This window comes from Gracilinanus agilis, chromosome 3, assembly GCF_016433145.1.
Source record: "Gracilinanus agilis isolate LMUSP501 chromosome 3, AgileGrace, whole genome shotgun sequence".
Lineage (NCBI taxonomy): Eukaryota > Metazoa > Chordata > Mammalia > Didelphimorphia > Didelphidae > Gracilinanus > Gracilinanus agilis.
The window spans coordinates 318,514,396-318,537,239 of record NC_058132.1 but is presented as its reverse complement, the minus strand read 5'-3'; the positions used below and the strand labels follow the sequence as shown (position 1 = coordinate 318,537,239).

The 22,844-nt window shown below is 38.5% G+C and overlaps 1 protein-coding gene across 1 annotated transcript in view; it reads left to right on the top strand.

Moving 5' to 3' along the window:
• Positions 1 to 306: 306 nt before the first annotated feature.
• The window catches only part of LOC123239379 (cytochrome P450 27C1), a 30,784-nt gene continuing 8,246 nt past the window's right edge, over positions 307 to 22,844 (top strand). Inside the window, exons 1-5 of the mRNA XM_044666649.1 lie at positions 307 to 651; positions 9,833 to 10,023; positions 10,395 to 10,594; positions 17,743 to 17,952; positions 21,698 to 21,861. Coding sequence (XP_044522584.1) covers positions 307 to 651; positions 9,833 to 10,023; positions 10,395 to 10,594; positions 17,743 to 17,952; positions 21,698 to 21,861 — 1,110 coding nt within the window. The remainder of the gene's footprint in view (positions 652 to 9,832; positions 10,024 to 10,394; positions 10,595 to 17,742; positions 17,953 to 21,697; positions 21,862 to 22,844) is intronic.

Sequence of the window (22,844 nt, the reverse complement as noted above, 5' to 3'; positions counted from 1 at the left end):
GTGTATGTGCCAAGCTAAGGGGTGCATAGCATGGACAACAAAAGTTTGTGGTTAGGGAAATTGCATAATTGGTAAATTGATCTGTTCTGAATAAAAATAATAATAGATACATTCTATTCTAGTCTCATCACAGACCACCCCCCCTTTTCCAGCCTTAGGGGAGGGAGCCTTTAATAATGGTCTGTGTAAACTGATGCCCAAGCAGTAAGAGTTTGAAGAAGAGCTGCTTGTACAAGTTAAAACCGAGGAAAGAGAACAGCCACAGAAACAAAACAAAAAACTTTTAAAAAGTAGAATTTTTTAAAAATGGCTCTCTTTACTAAGATCTTGAAAGCCCACTATAAACCAACGTTAGTGCCTGAATGGAATGGGATTTTTGATCGCTTAATTTTTGTCAGCAGGTTTCACCAGCTGCCCAAACTTTGTGGCAGCCAGAACCTGGAGGTACGGAATAATGCGGCAGGAACAGGAGCTGAGGACAAAGAAGAGGAGGAGATGGTGGCGGCAGGGGTAGGGAAGGTCCCGACGGCCACTCCGCAGCAACAACATCTAAAGGTGAAGACCCTGAAAGAAATGCCAGGGCCCAAAACCCTGGCTAACTTGGTGGAATTCTTCTGGAAGGATGGCTTTAGCCGTATCCACGAAATCCAGGTAGATATCTATTTCTAACAGGGAGTGCCTAGAGCCTCTACTTCCCCCAATCCTCCCCCTCCAAAAAAACCCGCTTCCGCTTGCTTTGTGTTGCAAACTAGCCTGGGAGTTAATTGATCCCTCTGTACATCAGTGTGGTCTGGGTGTCATTGCTAATGCTCTGTAACTCAGACTGATTGAAGTACACATTTATGCTTGAAATCTGTTTCAAGGCAATTCAAGAATGAGAAGGGAGTGGGGGAAGACCCCCCAGTTATGATCACAGAATGTTTCAGCATCCAGATGAGCCGTACAATCCCTTCTCGCTTATTATGTAAGGCGGGAAAGCAGAAAAAGATGAGGTTTGGGTTTTTTTGTTGTTGTTTTGGCTTGGGAGAAGGGGTGGGATGTCGAAGTAAGACTTTTTTTTTTTTGCTATTTTTTTTTTCAAGTCCGTGCAAAAGAGACTGGAGGGACTGAGCACTTGTACTCATTTATTGATTATAGCCAAATGGAGCTTTTTTAAAACTGCCAAGCAGCAAAGAGATGAGGAATTTGGTTTCAATCAAGTGGATTTTGGAGCTAAGTGAGGTGTGTGTCGGGGGTAACCACACGTACAATGCTGCACAGTCTCGAGAAACAAGAACTGGGACTCAAGCGATACGAACAGGGGTGGGTGTGGGAAAGGGGGCTGAGAAATAGGGTTTTCCTATTCAGGAGTTACTCGATGTTACTACCTCATGGGGTCGAGTATGAAAGACGGGCTCGAGGGGAAAGGCTGGTGTGGGTTGAGAGAGAGGAGAGATAGATTATTATTTATTTTTAGAGAGAATAACATTGATGGAAGAGCTCTTCTCGGAACTGCTTGATTTTTCTTGCTTTCCTTTTTTTAATTTGGCGCGTCCACAGAAAGCGAGAAAAAATGAAAAAAGGGAGAGACTGCGCGAAGCGCACTTACTGGCGGTACTCAAGGCTGGCGGTTTTAAAAAACCAAACGTCATCCACACACACGCCACGCCCCACCCCCGCGCCCACTAAGGCTGGCGAGTTGGTCGGGAGCCCTTCCTTCCGAAGCCTCCGCGGCAAGGGGAGGGGCTCAAGGTTTTTAATCCCGTCACTACTCGCGGGGGGGGGGGGGGGTGTGTCCGCGGTTTCCGAGCTTTCGTTTGCTAGGCGCATGCGCAAGTGTTGGTTCGGCCCTGTTGGGTCTGGGGTATTGGGGAGGTAGGGTTGTAGATTCGGTTTCTTCTTGGTGAATCTACATGGGAATATCAGGCAAGTCTTGAAAGAGAGGGCAGTGTGCCCAGCCCTATTTCAAGAATATTCCTTTTCTTTTGGAGGTTCCCAATACCCCAGTGTCTCTTTATTACAACTCCTCTTTCCCCGATTCTCTAGATTAGAATAAGTGAGCCCAAGCCAATGTGGTTGCTTAGGAGACACAGGGGCCCACGTGGAGTCGGGGGAGATAAGGGAAGGAAGGTGCCCAGCAGATTACGGGCAAGTGAGAGGGCCTTTCTGATTGGTGGAAGGCTTGGGATGGGTGGAGAAAGGTCCTGCTGGACATCTGGGATCAGCTCTTATGCAACTGTCCCAGCTCCGGCGGGTGGAGATGGAGGCGGGGCCGGGCCCCGGCCTTTGCGGACCTCATGTGCTTTGTGGTTGGTTGTCGGAGATCCTCGCGTGCCGGGTTCTGGGCGTGACTTATCTCCTGGTATTAAGAATATTGAAATGGAAAATGGAATTCTCTTAGCGAGATCAATAGCCAACCTCTTCCGTAATTTTTGTATTTTTGTCCTGACCAACCCAAATGCAGGGACCCCATTGGCACAACCACTAGTGATAACTTCTCCTTAGGAATGCTCAGGGTCGGTAGTAAGAACTTATAAAAGTAGCTTCTGTAGTTTTCCCACCCATACCATTCACACATAACAGCTTTTGTCTCATCTGTCTTTATCCGCTTTACACAAACCCACTCGGCCAATGTCAGCATTGGAAGGAACCATGCCCAGTTTCCTTTTTTTTTTTTTCCAGATGAAGAAGCTAATGACTTTAGACTAAGGGAAAGTAATTTCCTTAACGTTTCCACAGCTAATAATGAGCACAGTTAGGATTTGAACCTTCTTCCCATTTACATTACTGACTTACAGGAAGTAATTATTCCCATTAGTAGAATAATTCTTGCTCAAAGTACATAATCTGGTAACAATCCATATATCACAATTAGTCAAATTCAGAAATTCTTTTAACAATATTTCAAACTCTTAGTGCATGTTCATCTCAAATTTATAAATTTAAAACTTCTTCCCCAATGTTCATTACATTTTCACTTGGTGCTTACTTCAACAGCACATATACTAACATAACATTTCTACATTTTCATTTGTAAGCACAAAAATTCAGATTATACAAAATCAAATATCACATCTTCCAAACAGCTGGTATTAAATTCTTATGCTTATTAAACCCTCATTTTTATTAAACAGCCAGCAAATATTAGGAGTTTGCTTCTCATCTGCATCTTTAAAGCAAAAACCCCTTCTGCTAATCAGGCAGGCTACCAATTATATTTATATCAATCAATTCCCAATTTTAGTTTGCTCAAATAACAAACATTTTAGGCATGTCCAAATAGTCAAATCTCTAGCCATTGTTTTCATTTCAAATCTCAAATGAAAACTAACAGGTCTCTCATCACTAAATTAGTACAGAATAAAAACTATCTGGAATCTTACAAACTGATAAACAATTTACAACACTAGATCACTTTATACTCATTTTACTTCACTCAGTTCCACTCAATTCCATAAGTACATTTCAAAATCATTTGTGATTTTCCAAAATTACATACATCAGCCTTAAAATTAAGTATCTGTTTGTGGGATCAAAACATCCCTTTCTGTCCTTGTTACTTCCACTTCTTTTCTCTGTGGCCAGCAGAGAAGAAAGGAGGAAAAGTATTGAACAGATCTTTTTGTCTCTGCCTTCTCTAAAGCAGAGGACAAAATCTGTTTCTCATTTAGTTAATTTAACTTAAAGTTTAAGAAACTCAACAAGTGTTTCCTTTTGAATTCCCTAAATACATCCTCTGGTCTGTCAACCTCTTCATTTTTTCCAGAATAATGAAGGAGTGACAGACAGGGTACATATTTCAATAATCACAAAAGAGATCTCTTCCCCCACCCCCTGTACGACCACAGAAAAAGACAGACAGCACAGACAGTTAACGGAATTCTTTTGCCCCTGCATCTCTTACATTCTCTTTGCCTCTTCAAGGGTCTGGGGGAGAGAAGAGTTCACTTCACTTTTAGAACTCTTGCAATAAACAACCCCCTTGGTTGTAAGATGAGTCTCCTTAGTACTTGAATCATTCCTTTTATTTCAAAAACCTCTTTGCTCCTAAATCTCCGCTTGTGAGACAAACTGTGTCTCACTTTCAAAACTATTGGTTAGGTAATGAAGATAAAAAATCTTTTCTTCTTCCTCAGTCATAGTAAGTTGCATTTTATAAAGCTTAGTCCTTAGACAACACAATAAGGAGTAAATCATCATATCATGAAGGTGATCTTTGCTCCCTGATTCCCCCACTTCAATATCATCAAGGGCTCTGGGTGGGAGTCATCAAAGAATAGACTCTGACTCCTTCAGTCTCCAGTCTTTGTGAGAGAGTAAATCTTGTTTGGGACCATCTTTTTCTAAGTAACCTACTTCTCTACGACTATAGCACACAAGAGGAACATCTATGGCCTCTGGAGGCCTTCTAAATTGATTGCTCCATCCTTTCTTACAAACACCTCTGGGATTTGCTGTAAGACCTCATTTAATGGCTCATTCACCCATTTTCCATTTTCTGGAGCTTTCCACCAATATCTGACCAGAGACTAGTAGTCACATCTAAGCCAGAATTCAAAAAATCAATGGAGGTTTCATCTTTCTCCAGTTTGTCTTCAGACACCTCATTCAAGTTCTAATTCTGTTGCATATCTATTCTTATGCCCTGAATAATATTCTCCTGAGGAACTGGATTAATGTTATTCCAGAGAGGAAATTCCTTCCTCAGTCCACTTTGGGCTATGAGTTTTTCATTATCCCAGACCTTCATAGAAGCTGATCTGACCTGGCTCTGTTTGCAGAGCCAAGGCTCACTAGCCAAGGCTATCTTGTGAACTAGCCATGGTGTTCAATCTGCAAATGGAATAATTCCATTCCTCTATTAGAATTCCTCACTTCAGAGCCACTGAGGAGAGCATTAACATATCCAAGCCCCTGCCCTAGTGGAGCTTTCCTCTATGGGCATTGCTTCACCACTCCACTTAAGAGTAAGTTTCTCTGATCCTCTACTAACTGCTCAAGCTCTCAACTGAGGGGTCCATAAGGATCTGTAGAATCTCCTCAAGTGGGAGTGCTGTTACTTGTGAAATAGGAAGTGGTAATGCCTGAGGAATTGGAGGTAGAGGATGAGGAAATGGTAGTACTGGTCCGGGGTAAGCAGGAGGAGGAGGAGGACTATCCAGGTAGGGGGGAGAGAGGACCTCCATTGGATCCTGGTTCCTTTCTTCTTCTCATCCCAATTCAGAACCTCTCCTTCTTCTTTGCCCCTGTCACTGCTACTGGTATATTTTTTAATACATAAGTCCCTATCTCAGGGGGCTGAATTGCTGCATAAACTCACCCCTTTTTTAATCTCTCTCTTATTGACAGTTAAATATAATTTTTTACAGACTGAGCTTTCAGAGGATCCAAGATGGGGCCATAAGATATTGTTCTCTGTCAATTTCCATTCCTGACCAGCATAAACAACACTATTTAATAAGAAGTTTCTGATCAAAATCCATATATCTAAATGATTTTCCCCAAGATTGTAGTTTTAGTCCTAAGGGGCTATCCCAAGGTCTGTTCACTAACCTCTGCAGAGGAATGTTTCTGACCCATTTTTTCCCCCTAAGATGTTGGTCTCTGGCTTCCAGCAACAGCTTAAACTTGGCATTGACCAGCAACTTAACCCCTGGCTTGCTGTTTTCTTAGTTAGAAAGTAAAGGTTCTATTGTTTTGGGAAAACCTTGCCAGCCCTTCCTTACTGACAACTCAAACTGCCTCAAGCCACAGCAATCTGGCTAGAAATCAAAATGTCTAGTACCCTGTTAAATCTCTGCCGGTAGGCATTAATGCCTCAATCCAGAGATTTTCCAGCCTGAGATGTCTTGCAAGCTAACTTTTCCCTGATTCACTCACTCTCAGACTCACCAGTCCAGACTCAGGCAACCCGTGTCTTACCTGAGACGTCTTGTGAATCAGACCCTGGTTTGCATACTCTCAGAGTCACTAGTCCAGACTTGGGCAACCTGTGTCTTGTTTGAGATGTCTTGCTACCTAGAACAACTAGTCAATCAAACCCTAGGCTCACTAGCCAAGGCTATCTTGTGAACTAACCAAGGTGTTCAATCTGCAAATTCTCAGCAGAAACAGAGGCTGGAGGATCATCCCACAGGCTTTTCTATGGAAAGTTTAACTGTGCCTCCCTATTCAATAAATCTAATATTCCCTCAGGGTTACCTAATTAGAAAATTTTTAGTTCTGTTTCTTCCTTTGTCCCATTCACTCATGCCCAGAAAGAATTGCTAGAAAAGAATTCACCTTCCCCCCCACAAAGATTCCTATTGTTACTCACATAAGCAAATCCTTCTGTTGTTCTCTGCAGATTGCTGGATTGCTGCTGGTCTTCAGCTGTCTGCCTTGCTCTCTTTTGGCCCTCTTATGGCTCTTTCACTGTCAGGCTTTTTAGAAACAAAATAGGAGACTCAATTTCCCTATAGTAGTGATGGCGAACCTATGGCACAGGTGCCAAAGATGGTACACAGAGCACTCTTTGTGGGCACATGGCTGCTCCCCTCCTCCCTCAGTTTGTTACTAGAAAGTCAGTCAAGGGACTTAGGTGGAGCTGCTCCCCTCTCCACCATGCCTTTTTACATGCCCTGCCCCTTTGCCCAATAGCCCAGTGGGAGTGCACAGAGGGCAAGGGAGGTGGCTCACAGGCAGCAGAAGGGAGCGGGATGCTCAGGTCATTCTCCTCCCCTTTTCTATACATTCCTCACTTCACCCACCCCTCCCCCCAGCAGCCCAATGGGAGAGCTTCCTCCCTTTCCTGTGTGGGGTAAGGGGGACAGGGCATGCTGTACACTCCATGGTGGGAGGGGCACAGCACTCGGTCTCTAAAAGGTTCACCATCAATGCCCAATGGGAAGCAGCCCAAATTGGGGCTTTTGTCAGGTCTTAGCTTGTTCAGATAGGTAAACTGAGGCATTCTCTTTTGTTTTAGAATCCAGGACAAGCCCCTATTTGTCTGGCTTGGGAATTTTGGGGGTCTTGCAGGATGCACCCCCTTTAATCACTCAAATAATTAGAGGCCAGGATAAGATGCAGACAGAAGCAGCTTTATTGCTTATCACACAAAGGAAGGGAACATTTTGCTTAAGTCAGAGACCCAAAGATATACAAATGAACTCCTAATTTATAAAAAAAAAGTAATACAATACCCTCTACCTGTGCAAAAGAGTATTGATTAAGGGTTTGTGTGAGAAACTGGAAAGGGGAAGGGTGAAGGGAAAGCAAAGCTGTATCCAATGATAAATGATTCAAACTTAACCTGTACTTTGGAGTCCCAGGAATTTTGATCTAATATTGTTACTACTGCTAACCAAAAGTACATTGAGAATGATAGACTAATTTCACTCCATACACCATCAATAGTCACTCAGTGCCAATTAGCTCAAAGCAAAGGCACTAAGAAGAAATAATAATTACAAAATAATAGCTATAAAACATTCCCTCTATACTATAGTCAGGGTTTAGTCACCCACAGATACACATAGTAGCCATGGGAAGACACAGATCAAACAGAGGACTTCGTTTAGAGTCCTCATGAAGGTTGCTTTGGCTGGGCTGATTTCTCAGCTAAGTTTCTAGGGTCTCCTCTTCATTGCTGACTCTCTTCTCTGTTTTCATGGTCGTTAATTATCAAAGCTGCTTCTGCTTTCAAGCAACTATATGTCTGAATCTACAGCTATCCGAAGTGTGTCTGCTTCTTCAGTTGATTTTAGACTCTCTTGATCCAATGAATTCTAGAACTGCTGTAGTGAATGCCTCCCACTTTGCTATTAAACGCCACAGCCAGTTGTGGGGGAAAGAAGGGGAAAGAGAAAAGAGAGAAATCCAATTCTTTCCCCCTTACAGGACAGGAGTCTTATCCATTGCCTTCAAATTCTCTACTCTGGAATTTGACTAGGGTTTTAGCTGTTTGAATCTCCCAACGGTATGTGAAATCTGTTTGCTTAGCCAATCTCATTGTTCCCTTCCTCAGCAGGAGACTCTAATAAAAGAATGTCATAGAGTAACAAGGTGTTACTTTTTGTATCCTATTATGTGATTACATCAGCTGAGCTAGGAGGGTTGAGGAGGATTATAGCCTCCCTTCTTTTACAATGTTTTCTTGAGAAACATTTAAGAGCAGACTATTTCTTTCTATTGCTGGCATATAGTAGGTGTTTAATAATTGTTTGTTGATGTATTTGATTGCTTTTGTTTGGTGTCTTTTTGTTGATGCAGTTCCCTATGGTTAGTGTGTTTTTCCTTACCCTTCTGTCTTAGAATCAATACCTGTTTCAAAGTGGGAGAGCAGTAAGGGCTAGGCAATGGGGGTTAAGTGACTTCCCCAGTCAGCTAGGAAGTATCTAGTCACATTTGAACCCAGTTCCTCCTAACTCTAGGCCTGGCTATCTATCCACTGGCATTCTAGCTACCCAGCTGCTCTTCCTCCCCTTTACTGAAAAATTCAACTCCAGTACTAGCTCTGACAACTCATTTAGCACTTTGTTTATACCTCTTTGTGCACTTAATAATTTTATATTGTAGCTCATTTTGGATGTCATCTCCCTTACTAGATGATAATACCCATCAGGGAAGACTGTCTTTTTCCAACTTTAAATTATACTCAATGTCTGTCATATTACTCTGTACAGTTTTGGGAGTGGTCTAAAACTGTGATTTCATGGATATGGGAAATCCTAGTGTGGAAACTCCTTCCACTAATCCAGATCAGTAATTCTTCTGTTATTTATAGATGTAGGGAGTTGCTTGGAGCACATTCTTACACAACAAATGTATGTCAAAAGCAAGACAAATTCAACTCCCCTGACTTAAAAACCAGTCCTGTGACTAGACTAAGGGGGTTCATGGATCAAAAATTTTAGGGGATTTGTGAATTTAGATAAGAAAAAAAATTCATCTTTACTTTTACTGACCTCTAAAATGTAGTAGGTTATGTTGCCCCATGTTTGTTGTATAGAAGATGCTGAATTTTGTTCATTTGCTCAGTTTGTTGAATAAAATTGATTTGCATTTTTGTTTCTCTGACAATTCTCAACATCAAGCATCCCATATCAGGAGTGATTATTTTTAGTTATAGTGAAAAGTGTTTCAATTCATCACCTGCTTGCTATATTCTATTCAACAAACAACATTCATTTTTGTTAGTATAGCTCCTTTTTTATTTAACACTTTCACTTTTAGCTTTCCTTTCATTTATCCAATTTAAGCTCTGGTTTTATGTACATTGCTGAGTAATCTACCCTTAAAAAGCTATTTGTTTTAGTGAAACACTTTTATTTACTCTTTTATTGAAATTGGTCATAAGTGCTTTGAAAAGATATGTAACTACTTTTCTTGTAACAGGTTCAATTTTATTTTACTTGAAATACACAATATTATATTACTCCCCGTGCTTCACTTTACCAGGTAAATCTCTTACTTATATTTTAGAATTAAAAAATATCTTTATCATATGAAAATATAAGCTTAGTCTGGTAATATTAATCTTATTTATGTGAATTTTACTGTTTACAAAGTGTTTCCCTCAGAATAGTCCTGAAAGAGTGAATGATAGAAGTGTAATCCCTATAATCTCAATAAAGAAATCAACATTTAAAGAGTTTAAGTAAGCAATTAAGCAATGGAACCAAGATTTAAATCATGAGCTTTTGATTCTAAATCTAGTGTTTTTTTTCATTATACCATTCTGCAAGATAGAGACTATGATTTGTGACATATTATGGCAAAATCGGGAAACTTTTTTGGTTAAAGTGTATCTTTGAGGAGAGTTTTCCTTAGTATGTATTTTTTATTCTTTTCTGATTTCTCCATGGCATTGCAGCAAAAACACACACTGGAATATGGAAAAATCTTCAAGTCTCACTTTGGGCCTCAATTTGTAGTATCTATTGCAGACAGAGACATGGTGGCGCAGGTTCTCCGGGCTGAGGGAATCACTCCCCAGAGAGCCAATATGGAATCCTGGCAGGAATATAGGGACTTAAGAGGAAGAGCGACTGGACTTATTTCTGCGTAAGTACGTATGTGTGTTAAACTGTGTCATTATTTGATGGATTTCATACAGAACTCTGTTCAGGTTTACCAAATCCTAAAAAAAGCCCTTCCTTTGAATCTTCAGGCCCATCCACTTACTTTTTTACACCCAAAGCCACCACCCGACAATAGCTCATTCTAGCACATTATTACTTTCAGAGTGCTGCCTTATATCCAACCCAAGTCTTTCCTTTAAATTCCATTTTCTTTTTGTTCAGTCTTCCTATCTGAATGGTTGGCAAATCTAGAAATTACTTCACTGTCATGGAGAAATTCTTACAAGTTCCTTGTAATTCCATACACATTTTTAAAAAATGTTTAGACATTAAGTTATTATTATTTTTTTTTAGAGAAGGTGAGCAGTGGTTAAAAATGAGAAGTGTATTAAGACAAAGAATTTTGAAACCCAAAGATGTGGCTATTTTTTCTGGAGAAGTCAACCAAGTTATTGCTGATTTGATTAGAAGAATCTACATCCTCAGGAACCAGGAAGCAGATGGAGAAACTGTGACTAATGTTAATAATCTTTTCTTCAAGTACTCAATGGAAGGTGAGGCATTCAACATATAAGCAGAAAAAGAAAGGATAAATGAGCATTTTACAGAGATTCATGCATTTGTGTAGCACTAAAGATCTTTTTGTTTTTTGGAAGTAGGAGAAGAGGAGGTCTCACCATCAGTTGATTCAGATGATACCAAAGAATATATTATGAAAATATATGGTTGTTTCCTAAAACTTTTCCATTGCATGGGCTTCCAGGCATGTCCTCCTTGCCTGGAATGTACATCTTCACTTCTTTCTTCCTTCAAGGCTCAGCTTAGGTGCCATCTTCTCTGTGAGGCCTTCCCCATACTGCCAGTTGTTAGTGTTGTCTCTTTGCTCAAATTTACTTATTAGTATGCCTCTTGTACCCCCTATAGAGTGGGAGCTCTTGAAACAGAGAACATTTCACTTTTGTGTTTCTATCCCAGTCATATAGCACTATAACTGATACATAATAAAAACATTTAATAAATGTCTCTGGAATTGAAAAGTTTACAGATGGAGAAATTTTACTCTCTTGCTCTTTGGCTTTTATAAATGTTCTTGGACTTTCTTTTTCAGTGTTTTGACATTGGCAAAATTAAGTAAAATAATGCCTTACTTCTTTGGGGAGTATAGGGGAAGTCACTTACCTGGCAAATTCAACTATCCAGGTTGCAGGAGAATCAGGAAGTTAGCAAAAAAACAAAACAAAAAAACCAACTGATGAACAGATAAAAAAGATTTCACTAGGGCTTTGTACAAGAACCTGTGTAAATAACTCATAGAAGAACTCTTCAAGCCTTCACTCAGAGCCAATTACTGTCAAGATCTATTTATCATCTCTGATAAGGATGGCTTAGTTGATAAGAAAATAAGGGACACAGGAGATGATTTTTTTAAACCCTTACCTTCTGCCTTGGAATCAATAGGCAGAAGAGTGGTAAGGGCTAGGCAATGGGGGTCAAGTGGCACACAGCTGGGAAGTGTCTGAGGTCAAATTTGAACCTAGGACCTCCTGTCTCTAGGCCTGACTCTCAATCCACTGAGCTACCCAGCTGCCCCTAGGAGATGATCTTGACTATTAACTCATAGCTGCTTCTCTGAAGTGCCATTGAGTCACAAGTTTATTATATATGAAAATTCAAACTCCCTTTCACCCACAAGCACAGAGAGAGTTTTACAGCTCTGTAGACATTGCAATGAGTTTAGACAACACACAGAAATTCAGAAACTTCAAGGTGAAGATAAGAACCAGGCTGGACCTTCAGCTTCTTGATTATCAGCAAGCTAAATCTGAGAATACTTCTCTCAGGGGCAAATGCCCCTGCTAAACTAAGGTTTCAGCCTTGGCTGCATTTCTGACCAAAGGGGAAGAACGTTAACCTCTTGACTACTGGTTTGTTAAGAGCTTAAAGCTTTTCAATAAGGCCACAATACTTTTCAACAAGAAAGGGTGTGGATCACAAAAGGGGTCAAAAGAGGAGTCTCAGATTTTTATCTATTCTCTTATTGGCTTCCCACAAATTACCTCTTATTTTAGAAGCAATTCTAATAAATTTGGTTATTTGGTTTCCCATGCAACAGAAAATAAGAAAGCTGGAGAGGGGCTGATATATATGTAATGGAACTGACAAAACCTTGAAGTGACAGCTGTCAGACTAAAAAGGAAGAAAAGAAATAAAAACTATTTTAAAAAACAGATGAAAGAATTTGAAAGTATTAAGTAACAGTCTAAGACTGTTTTTGTTGTTCAGTTGATTTAGTCATGTCCATCTCTTCATGACCCCATTTGAGAATTTCTTGTCAAAGATACTAGAGTGGTTAGCCATTTCCTCCTCCAGATGATGTTACAGGTGAGGAAATTGAGGCAAACAGGGTTAAATGACTCACCCAGGATCATGGAACTAGTAAGGCCAGATTTGAACTCAGGAAGATTCATCTTCTTGACTCCAGGTCTGGTACTTTATCCACTGTGCCACCCAGCCAACCCCAAGGCTATTTAGTTTAAGGTTAATTAGCTCTGCACACCTAAATAGCCACTAATAATGTGATGTAGAAAGCCTTTAGAATTAAAAGACTCAGAAGACCAGTCAAATTCTACCACTTGTTGGCTGTATGATACCATGGGCATTTCACTATACATTTTGTGCATCAGTTTCCTCATCTGTAAAATGAGGAAGATAAATTAGAATGTCTCTGGGGGGTCTCTTTTAGCTCTATTGTTACAGAAAAATTCAGTAATTAACATGCATAATGTTGACCCTAATCATCAACTCCAAATTGAGTCTTTTCTTTAAGAATGTAAAGAAATAAAGAATACATTTTAGAAAGATTTCCATCAAGAATGGTTATATCGGGGGCAGCTGGGTAGCTCAGTGGATTGAGAGTCAGGCCTAGAGACAGGAGGTCCTAGGTTCAAACCCGGCCTCAGCCACTTCCCAGCTGTGTGACCCTGGGCAAGTCACTTGACCCCCATTGCCCACCCTTACCAATCTTCCACCTATGAGACAATACACCGAAGTACAAGGGTTTAAAAAAAAAAAAAAGGAATGGTTATATCTTTTTTTCTTTTTTTTTTTTTTTTTTTGCTTAAAGAGATAGGTTTCAGTTGTGTAGAAAACTCAGGTATGTCAGAGTATCTTAAATATAGGAAAAATGAAATTTGTTACATTTTATTTAGAAATGTTGTTTGTTAAAGCTACTGATAGATGATCATATCTGTGGTATTAGAGGAGAGCTGTGGGGATTTCTTCTCATTTGACTTTGTTGCTTTCTACATTGTTGAACCTGAGCACAGTAATATTATCTGCCCAAGAATTCTGGCAATGAGCAACCAATAGCACACTTGAGTCTTTCCACATGGCTGTAATTTTTTGGGGGGTGACAGATTTATCAGCATCAGGAAATAGGAGATTCATTCAGGCTTGATGAACCTACATCAGCCACAAAGTCATCAGAATGTGTATTTAACAAGGCTGGTGTATAAGGCCAGAAAAGTCCCCCACTTCTCCATTAACATATGCTGTCAGTTAATCCAATAATAGACATAGAACTGGAAAGGTCTTTAGAAATCATCTTAGTCCTAGAGTCAACATCCTTTTAAGAAAGAAAAGCAACCCAGTAATAGTCTTAAAGCATAACTCTTCAAATACATATGGTTATCATAGGTATATGTGTGTATTTCAGTTGATTGCAGAGCAATTTTATATCAACTTCATCTATATGTTTCTGTTTCTTTATAGGTATACATTTCTATTTCTTTATTTAATTTATATAAATTAATATGAGAGAAATACTAAATGAAAAGTATTTCTTGTCCTCAGAAGGCCTTCTTTATAATACCTAGGTAGGGCCTATGACCTGGAGGTGAAATCTTAAGGTTCTCTCTCCTTTTTGAATACTGGCACAGTTACATTTGCCCAGCCTGCCATTCGTGGTACCAACAATCCTTTAGAATAAGGTGATGCAAGGAAAATTGTATTTATTTTTGAGTGGCAGGGAGAGCCTCTCATTGTGGGGCTCGAGTGTGAAAGGAAGCAATAACATAACAGGGAGCAGCAAGCATGATCCCAGGGCTGGAAGAAAAATGGGAAAAGAAAAGGAAATTATTGAACAGAGAGAATGGCTAACGAGGAGATGCTGATGTGTGACATCCCATCTGGAATTCTCTCCTCCAAGCAATAAGAATGGGGGCCACAGCAGCAGTAGCATAAAAACTCAACTTGGCTCTAAGACTAGAGATTCCTTATTCCTTTGCAAAAAAAGGAGATGAATTAAAACATAGGCACAAAGCATATTCTTTATTCTCATTAAAGTAGCTTCCAAAAGCCTAAAAGGGCCTGTGTTATTTGCTGGTAGTTGACCCCTGATACAATTGAATCTCTTTATTTTACATGTAAAGAAACCAAATCCCAGAGGAGTCAAATGACTTATCCAATTTCACATAGTCAGTGGCAAAGCCAGAAGTTTCTCCTAAGGTTCAGAGAGGGAAAAGGATTTTTCCATGTTTCCTCTTCTAATAGGGTAGCAGAAGTATCACTCAAAACATGTGCTTCCTCTCTCAGACCAGCACTGTACCATCCTATCCCTTTCTATGCTGTTCTCCCAACCTGAAATATTTCCCTGTCCTTGCCCTCTTCACCTTACATGAGGCACCCTCTATTCTCATGACGTCCAGAGTTCCCTCGTCCGTGTGGTGCCTTTTTCAATTCAACTCAACAAACATTTATTAAGGAGATACCTAAGATGTAAAAGGCGCATTATGCCAGGTTTGGGGATACAGAAACAAAAATAAAACAATTCCTGCTTTCATGGACTTTGTATTCCCCTGCCTGTCTTTGCTAGGCAATGCCTTATTTTCTAAGCCTATCCATTGTCCTTTTCTTCTCTAGTTGGTTTTCAACAATACTATCTTAGAAAGCAATTTGTTAAGCTAGTTCACCTAAAAAACTGTTCCAGCTTTATGTACCATCCCTTGTAGGAGTATTTCCATTTTAATAGAATTTTTTTTTCTTCAGAGAAATTTCCCTCTACTGGCAGAATATCAAACGTAAGCAGTCTGATGGGAAAAATATTTGGGGGTAGGAATTAGGGATCCTGATGTTTAGCAGTTCATGCAATATTTACAAGCCAATGGTTTTATTTGCTTGTAAAGCCAATGCTGCCTGGTTGTCTCTGGGATTTGGGCTATTTATGCTGGCCTTAGAGAAGGGACACTTCTCTAAGCATTCTTTAAAGTCAACTATCATTATGCACCTTGTTTTAAGGAAAGGAAGTATGATGGATAAAATATAGGAAATAGAAAGTATAGGTATACAAGTAGATGTTTTCGTATTTTTAAATTTCTGAGCTATAAGAAATTATAAAACTGAAAAGAAAAATAATAGTAATAAGTAATTATTATTATTATTATTATAAGTTATAATGATAAATAAATGACAACAGGATTATAGATATGTAATTTTAGAGAGTATTTCTTCTTTAAATATGACATATGAATATGTCACATGTATATTTCATCTCAGGATTGGACTTAAAGTGACTCACTGGAGAGGATAGAAAGGTATATATTTAGTTTGGTACTGATACTCAGATTATTATATGAGAACTTTCTGATTTAATGAGATTCATAGAATTAAAAAAAACCCCACTCTTACCTTCTTTCTTAGAATCAACAGTCTGTATTGGTTCATGACAGAAGAATGGTAAGGGCTAGGCTATGTGACTTGCCCAGGGTAACACAGCTAGGAAGTCTCTTGAGGCCAGATTTGAGCCCAGGACCTCCATCTATCTCTAAGCCTACCCTCAATTACCACCTACCTACCATATGTCCCCAGATTCTTAGAATGTTAAAGCTAGAGGAAATCTTAAGAGACCCTCTACCAGGATAACTTGAGGTCTGTGAATTTAGTTTTTAAAATTATTTTGATAACTACATTTCAATATACTTGATTTTCTTTGTAATTCTATGTCTTTTATTTTTATTTTATGTATTTAGAAACCTTATTCTCAGGAGTTCATAGATTTTTGTCAGACTGCTGAAGGACTCCATGACACCAAAAAAAAAAAAAAGTTAAGAATATCTGGTCTAGCCCAGTCCCTTTAATTTTATAGGTAAATAAACTGATTCATAACTATTTAAAGCAGTGATGGGCAAACTTTTTAAAGAGGGGGCCAAAGGAAAGAAAATGCTCATCTGTCAGTCTGTTTCTAAGGCAGCTCTTTCAAAGTTTAATTGTATTGTATCCTACTCATTGTATTCGTCAGATTAGGAATAATGTTGCAGCCAGATAGAACATTTCAGGGGGCTGCATCTGGCCTGTGGGCCATAGTTTGCCCTACTGACTTAAAGCATAACTGGCTTAAGGAACCATTGGTTTAAAAAGCTGATTACATAGAAACTAAGACTAACGAATGAAGCTAAATAACAACTTTTTAAATTCTGTGTAGTTCTGTCATTTATCTTTCTTTGCCTCTGTGTCTTTCTCTTCTGTTCATCCTCCAGCAGTCCAGTGAGAGTCCCCAAAGACCCCTCCAAGTTATTAGGAGTATAGAGGGTCAGAGGTCATCAAGAATCCAATCAAGTAATCAGGGTCTTTCAGGACATGGGGGTGGTACAGAAATAATAATTTACATTGCACCTACTATGTGGTGCACACTATGCTAAAGCGTTTTTTACAAATATCATTTTTGATAATAGAAAAGTTTGAAGGGTATGATCAGGAATCCAAGTCCATAAACCAGGTTGAATCTTGTATACCAGGAGGACCAGTTAGGATCAGGGTAGATAAAGCTGAGCACCTGTTCAAGCAGGATCAAGAATTGCTCACTTGGACATTTTCTGGCCCTTGTTTATTTCACCTTTATTGGTCCCTCATTTTTAGCACTAATATAGACCTTTTGCAGGGTCACAGGACTAGTTTTTAAATTAATTTAAATAAATTAATTAAATTAATGTTTAGTTAGAGGAATATCTTTACATTTATCATTATTTAGTATAAATTTTCTTGGTTTGATTAAAGTTTTTTTAAGTTTTAATTGAAAGCTTCTATAAGAACAATAACAAAAAAATGTATTATTAATCCAGTTAAAGAACCACTGATAAAAGAATCCTAAGAGAATTTGGACTAGTGGAAACAAATCCTGCTTTTGCCAAGTCATCAGGCCCTTTCCTTGCATTCTTGAATGCTCTGGTTGAGAGGTTTCCAACCATTTTATGATAAAGACCAACTTTTCATTATACCAAAGCTTTGCTATTCTAAAGGGCAATGAATGAATAAGGGAATAAAAACTGGATTCCTTATAATGAACTTAGGCTATAACTCCTTTTTATCTAGGAATCTTAGGAAAGTGTGGTGAGGACATGTGCCAAAGAAAAGACCTTGCGATCTTGACTGACTCAGATTCACTGGCAAACCATCAGTTGGGACTTTTTGTTCTTTCTAGACCATCTTGAGATTTCTTACTTTAGATCTTCTAAATATATATAGCTCTATGGTTCTTAGGATAGTATAATTTTTTGATAGTAATGATAAAAATGAATCCTTAAACCTGTCAATTTTATTTATCATCCTCCTAAACTTTTGAAACTTAGTTTTATAAATACAAGTTAAACCTTGATAATGTCATCATTTCAGAAGAAGGCTTTTAAACTTTTGTCTTTTTCCTCTCTAGGAGTGGCTACTATTCTTTATGAATGTCGTTTGGGCTGCCTGGAAAACAATGTCCCCCAGCTGACAGTGGAATACATCGAAGCACTGGAGTTGATGTTTAGTATGTTTAAGACCACCATGTATGCAGGAGCTATTCCCAAATGGCTTCGCCCATTTATTCCTAAACCCTGGAAAGAATTCTGCAGATCCTGGGATGGACTCTTCAAATTTAGTAAGAGAAGAATTGAAGGGTCACTTTTTATAAACTTAGAATTGGCCTGACTCTATTGCCTGTTGTAATCTAATTTTGATCCAAGACAATGAGTTATTTATGGCAGAGATTGATTTGATCGTGCAATATATTTATAATAAATGTTATTTGTGTTAATAGACCTTTAGCTCAGTTTTGAGAGTTAGCATGAAATGTGGATAATGTGACTAAATGTAGAACATTCATACATACATCAGAACTTCTACATCTAAATGAATATTTACTCATGTACTCAAAATGCAAACAGTGGGTCAAAATATTTTTAAAATGTCTCTTTTGGAGTTGTCTTCAGAGTCCATGTCATATACTTTTAAATATCTTCAATGGATTAGCAAACATTCATGTTTGGTGGATGAAAATTATTTTTCAGGAAAAGCAGAAAGTTATTTGGAATAAAAGCCATTGAATAGAGTATGTGATCAATCTTGGTAATAATATTTTGAGGGGAAAATTTTTGAGGGAATTACAAGGTATGACATCTCTCTCTTGAGAGATGGGGGACTACAGATACAGAATGTTGCAGAAGCTGTCAGATATAATTCGTTGGTCATTTTTTGCTTAATTTGTTTAATTGTCTTTCATTGTTATAAGGGCTAAAAGAAAGTGTTTGGGAGCAGCAGAGTATATATTGGTAAATGACTCTGAGTTTACAGAGGGAATCAAATTTTTAAAATGAAAAAGAATATAGAAATGGATATGAAAGTATTGAAACTCTTAACCCACCAAAGTCTAAACCATAATACAACTGAAATGCTATACATTTTCAATGAAAAATAGGAAATACCAGTGGAATGATAGTGTCTATAATAAATACAAGAACAACTAATGAAATTTTTAAAAATTAAGTGCAGCTATAAATTATGATAATTTTCTTATGAGACTCATAAATGATCTCAAGGCATTTTGAAAGGAAGTTCCAAATAACGTTAAAGAAATGGCAGCCAGTTGAATAGTAGTTCCCTCAAGGGACTCCTTTGAAAACAAATACCAATGGAATGAATAAATTCTATTATATTTGCTTTAAGTTTCCTCATTCCTATATAGTCAACTGACTATTTTGACTATCAATTTACAGGCATTTTCTCCCAAGCTTGTGCACACTAAGAGAAATTAAGTCAACAATGTAGGGCTCAAAATCCTGTAAATTTTTTCTTCAGTTGCATTTTCAGTGCAAGTGAGGTGGCAAGTTTTCTTTACATTTTTTATTTATTTTAAAATTCTATCTTCTCTTAGAATCGATACTGAGTAATGATTCTGAGAGAAGAGTGGTAAGGGCTAGGCAACTGGGGTTAAGTGACTTGCCCAGAATCACATGGCTAGGAAGCATTCAAGGCCACATTTGAACCCAGGACCTCCCATTTTCAGGTCTGACTTTCTATCCACTGAGCTGTTCCTCTTTAAATTATTTTAAAAATAGAATAGTTATTTTAAGTATTTTGTTTCACTTTCCATCCTACTGAATTTATTTTGAACACATTCAATATTTTCTATGGCCTTGTTTACAGGTGTGATTTGAAGTGGAGGGGTCGAGGCAGAAGAGAGGGGACCAGTACTAGAATTTTATTAGGTGTTTGTTATGTGCCAAACTCTTATGTTGGCTGCTGGGGAAAAACACATAGGAGTGAGCCAAGTCTGATCATGAAGGGGTTTTTATTTTATTGAGGTTTGGAAGAGAGGGAGGGGAGGAAAATAATGTGTGTAAGTGTATGCACACATATACCTCCATCCATATCTACATGTATATGTGTGTATACATATGAGAAAAATAAATGCAGTGTGGTTTGCAGTGGAGGGGAAGAGGCATGAGAGGTCTCCAGTAGGAGCGCGAGGGGACAGTTGAGAGCCTATTCCAGGCTTGGAGAATCCTCACTGAAAGACATGGAGATGGGAGATGGACCTTTAAAGGGTGTGAAGGGGACAAATGTGTGATAAGGTTTGGGTAGGGAGATGGAGGGCAAGTGGTGAAGGGCTTTAAGTGCCTGAGGAGTATGTGACTATAGGATGGCTTTTAGAGGTAATAGGGAACTGAAGGAATTAATCCAATGAGACAGTAGAATTTTTAGACTTTGCCAGCCCATGTAGACCTTGGATTGCAGCGGGAGGAAACTTGAGGCAAATCAGAAGGCTACTGTGAGAGTCCGGAAAGTGATAATGATGGCCTGAAGGAAGGGGTGACTGTATTGAGCGTGTAAGTGGAGAGGAAGGGACTGAGAGATGTTGTCGAGGGAGAAAACCAAAGGATTTTGTACATGGGGTGAGTGAAAGGGTAGGAAACCCAGAGGACATCAAGGTTATGAACTTGAACTCTGGAAAGACAGGGGTGCTCTGGACAGTAATAGAGAAGCTGGGAAGAGGGGGCAGTTTTGGAGGACAGAAGAGTTCTGTTTCCAACATGTTGAGCTTGAAATGCTGAAGGGATTTCTGCTTCAGCACCTTCAGCATGTCCAATGTGGGATGAAGGAGTGGAGTTCAGGAGAGACTACTGCTGGATAGGAATGAGGACTGGATAGGAATGCAGGAAAGGAAGATGCCTTTTGGTGGACATCAGAATTTTTTGTGGGGGACACTATGAGTGATGGGGCTTCTGAGGCCCATCTAACCACATTTGGCTCTTGGTGAGAACATTCCCATGATGGGGGAGTTGCCCCAGAGGTTCTGACTTTCAGCCTCCTGGTGTGTGGAAGAGCATCATATGGCAGGGCCAAGGAGTCTATTTCCTAGTTCAATTTTTTTAAAGACTTTACCATAGTGGAATCCTTGAGTGACTTTCTCACACTCTGAAAAGACTGATTTATCCAGGAACAGTCAACATGACTATCCAGATGAACATTTGAAAAATGATAATGCTGGTTTTGTACATCAGAAGAGCTTTTTTTCACTTCTGTCACTTTGTAAAGGCACACAGCTTTATCTTGGGTATAGTTGTTTTTTTTTAACGGGATAGGTTATTTCATCATCATAGGGAGCTCCCATTGCAGAATTTTCTGCAACTTGTGGTCCAGAAGATTATCCTGAACATTGAGAGGATAAGTGACTCCCAAAGTAACACCAGCCAGTCTCTATCAGAGGCAGGATTTTGAACCCAGGTCTTCCTAACTCCAAGGCTAGTGCACTGTCCATAATAGTGAAGGCTCTTATTTTTTTTTCATCAGAGACCTATTTGGCAGTATCATGAAACTAATGATCCTTTCTTAGAACAGTATTTCAAATTGCATAAAATAAAATACATGGGATTACAAAGAAATCCAGCTGTATTGAAATATAGTTATCAACATTACAAAAAATAGTTCACAGACCTCAGGTTCTGAATCACTGCACAACACCATGTTGCTTTTCCATTTGTATATCCTATAGTAAATATTCCTGAAAAGTCAAAGTGGATTTTCCATGTTCTCCAAATAAAGTGAAGCCATTGCCCTTTAGCTCAGTTTATGAAACTGCTTTATTCTGAATATAGCTAGTGTCCTTTTAGGTAAATAATTAAAATCTAAGTGGATTGCATATGCCCTCGAGTTCATTTTTTACATGTAAAAGTGATCATTTGAATGTAGGTTCTGTTCCAAAGTCCCAAACTGTGTTATTGTTAGACTAATAACCTCTGAATGGATTTCTTTCTGGGGTTGTCAGGACCAAGTCAGGATGAGATATAAACTATAGTATGTATTCACCTAAGTATTTTCTTTAAAAGAAGTTTATCTTTAAACAGGCCAAATTCATGTTGACAATAAGTTGAAGGACATTCAGTCCCAACTGGATAGAGGGGAAAGCCTAAGAGGAGGACTCCTTACACACCTTTTAATTAGCAAAGAGCTAACATTAGAAGAGATCTATGCCAACATGACTGAAATGCTCCTGGCTGGGGTTGACACAGTAAGTTTTTCAATTTTGTTTTAAGAGACAAAGCAAATTTTAACCTGATGAGCCTTTGCAGATCTTTGTAACCCCAATTTCAAATTTAAATTAAGTACTCCATTTATTGAACTTGAAGGACATTGCATAGTTTAATGTCAACTGAATTTATGCTCTAACGTTTAATAAGCTTTTTAAACTGAAAAGGCTTTCCAAAAGAAAACTACAAGTTTTCTTACAAATTATAAAGTGAGGATACACAAAAGGATTATTAAAAATTCTTTATAGCGTTTGGTAAGGCCCTTTTTTATTGGCTTCTAAGGCATTTACTTATTGTACTATAACGCCAGGAATGTAAAAGAGGACATGAAGGTGCTGAAATTTAAGAGGGTATAATTTTGACATTAAAAAACTTTGTTGTATAATCTGGTACACTTGCTCATCTGCTATGGAGAAGACAAAGGAATGAGCTCTGGTAGTGATAAGTAGCTTGAAGCTATTTCAACATTAGCAAAATGAGGAGTGTTATTTGCAAGAATTCCGGATATTTTGCAAGTAATTTTTCATGCCTGTGTGGAACTAGTCTTTCTGAAATAATACTAATTAAGAAAACCTTATATAGAATAATGTAGAAGTAACTGACTATCTTAGTCTTGGGCAGAAAATAGGAAAAGAATATTTTGGTTAATTGATTTTCCTGAATCTGTCAGGAAAGATATGTTTTGTTTATATAATGAAATAATTCCTTTTGTTATTGTTGTATCTCAGTTATATATATATATATATATATGTATATATATATGTATGTGTTTGCATACCTATGTATATATCTCTTATCTGTATGAAATTTTAAATGGCTACAATATGTTTGTTTTTGTTTCTTAAAATCTAAAAGGTGGGAGCAAAGCCTGCCCCACTTTGGGTAGGAGTGGAGATAGCAAGAAACTCTTGGATCAGGAATAACTAATAAAACTTTTTAGCGGGAAACTATAAAAGTTCTTACA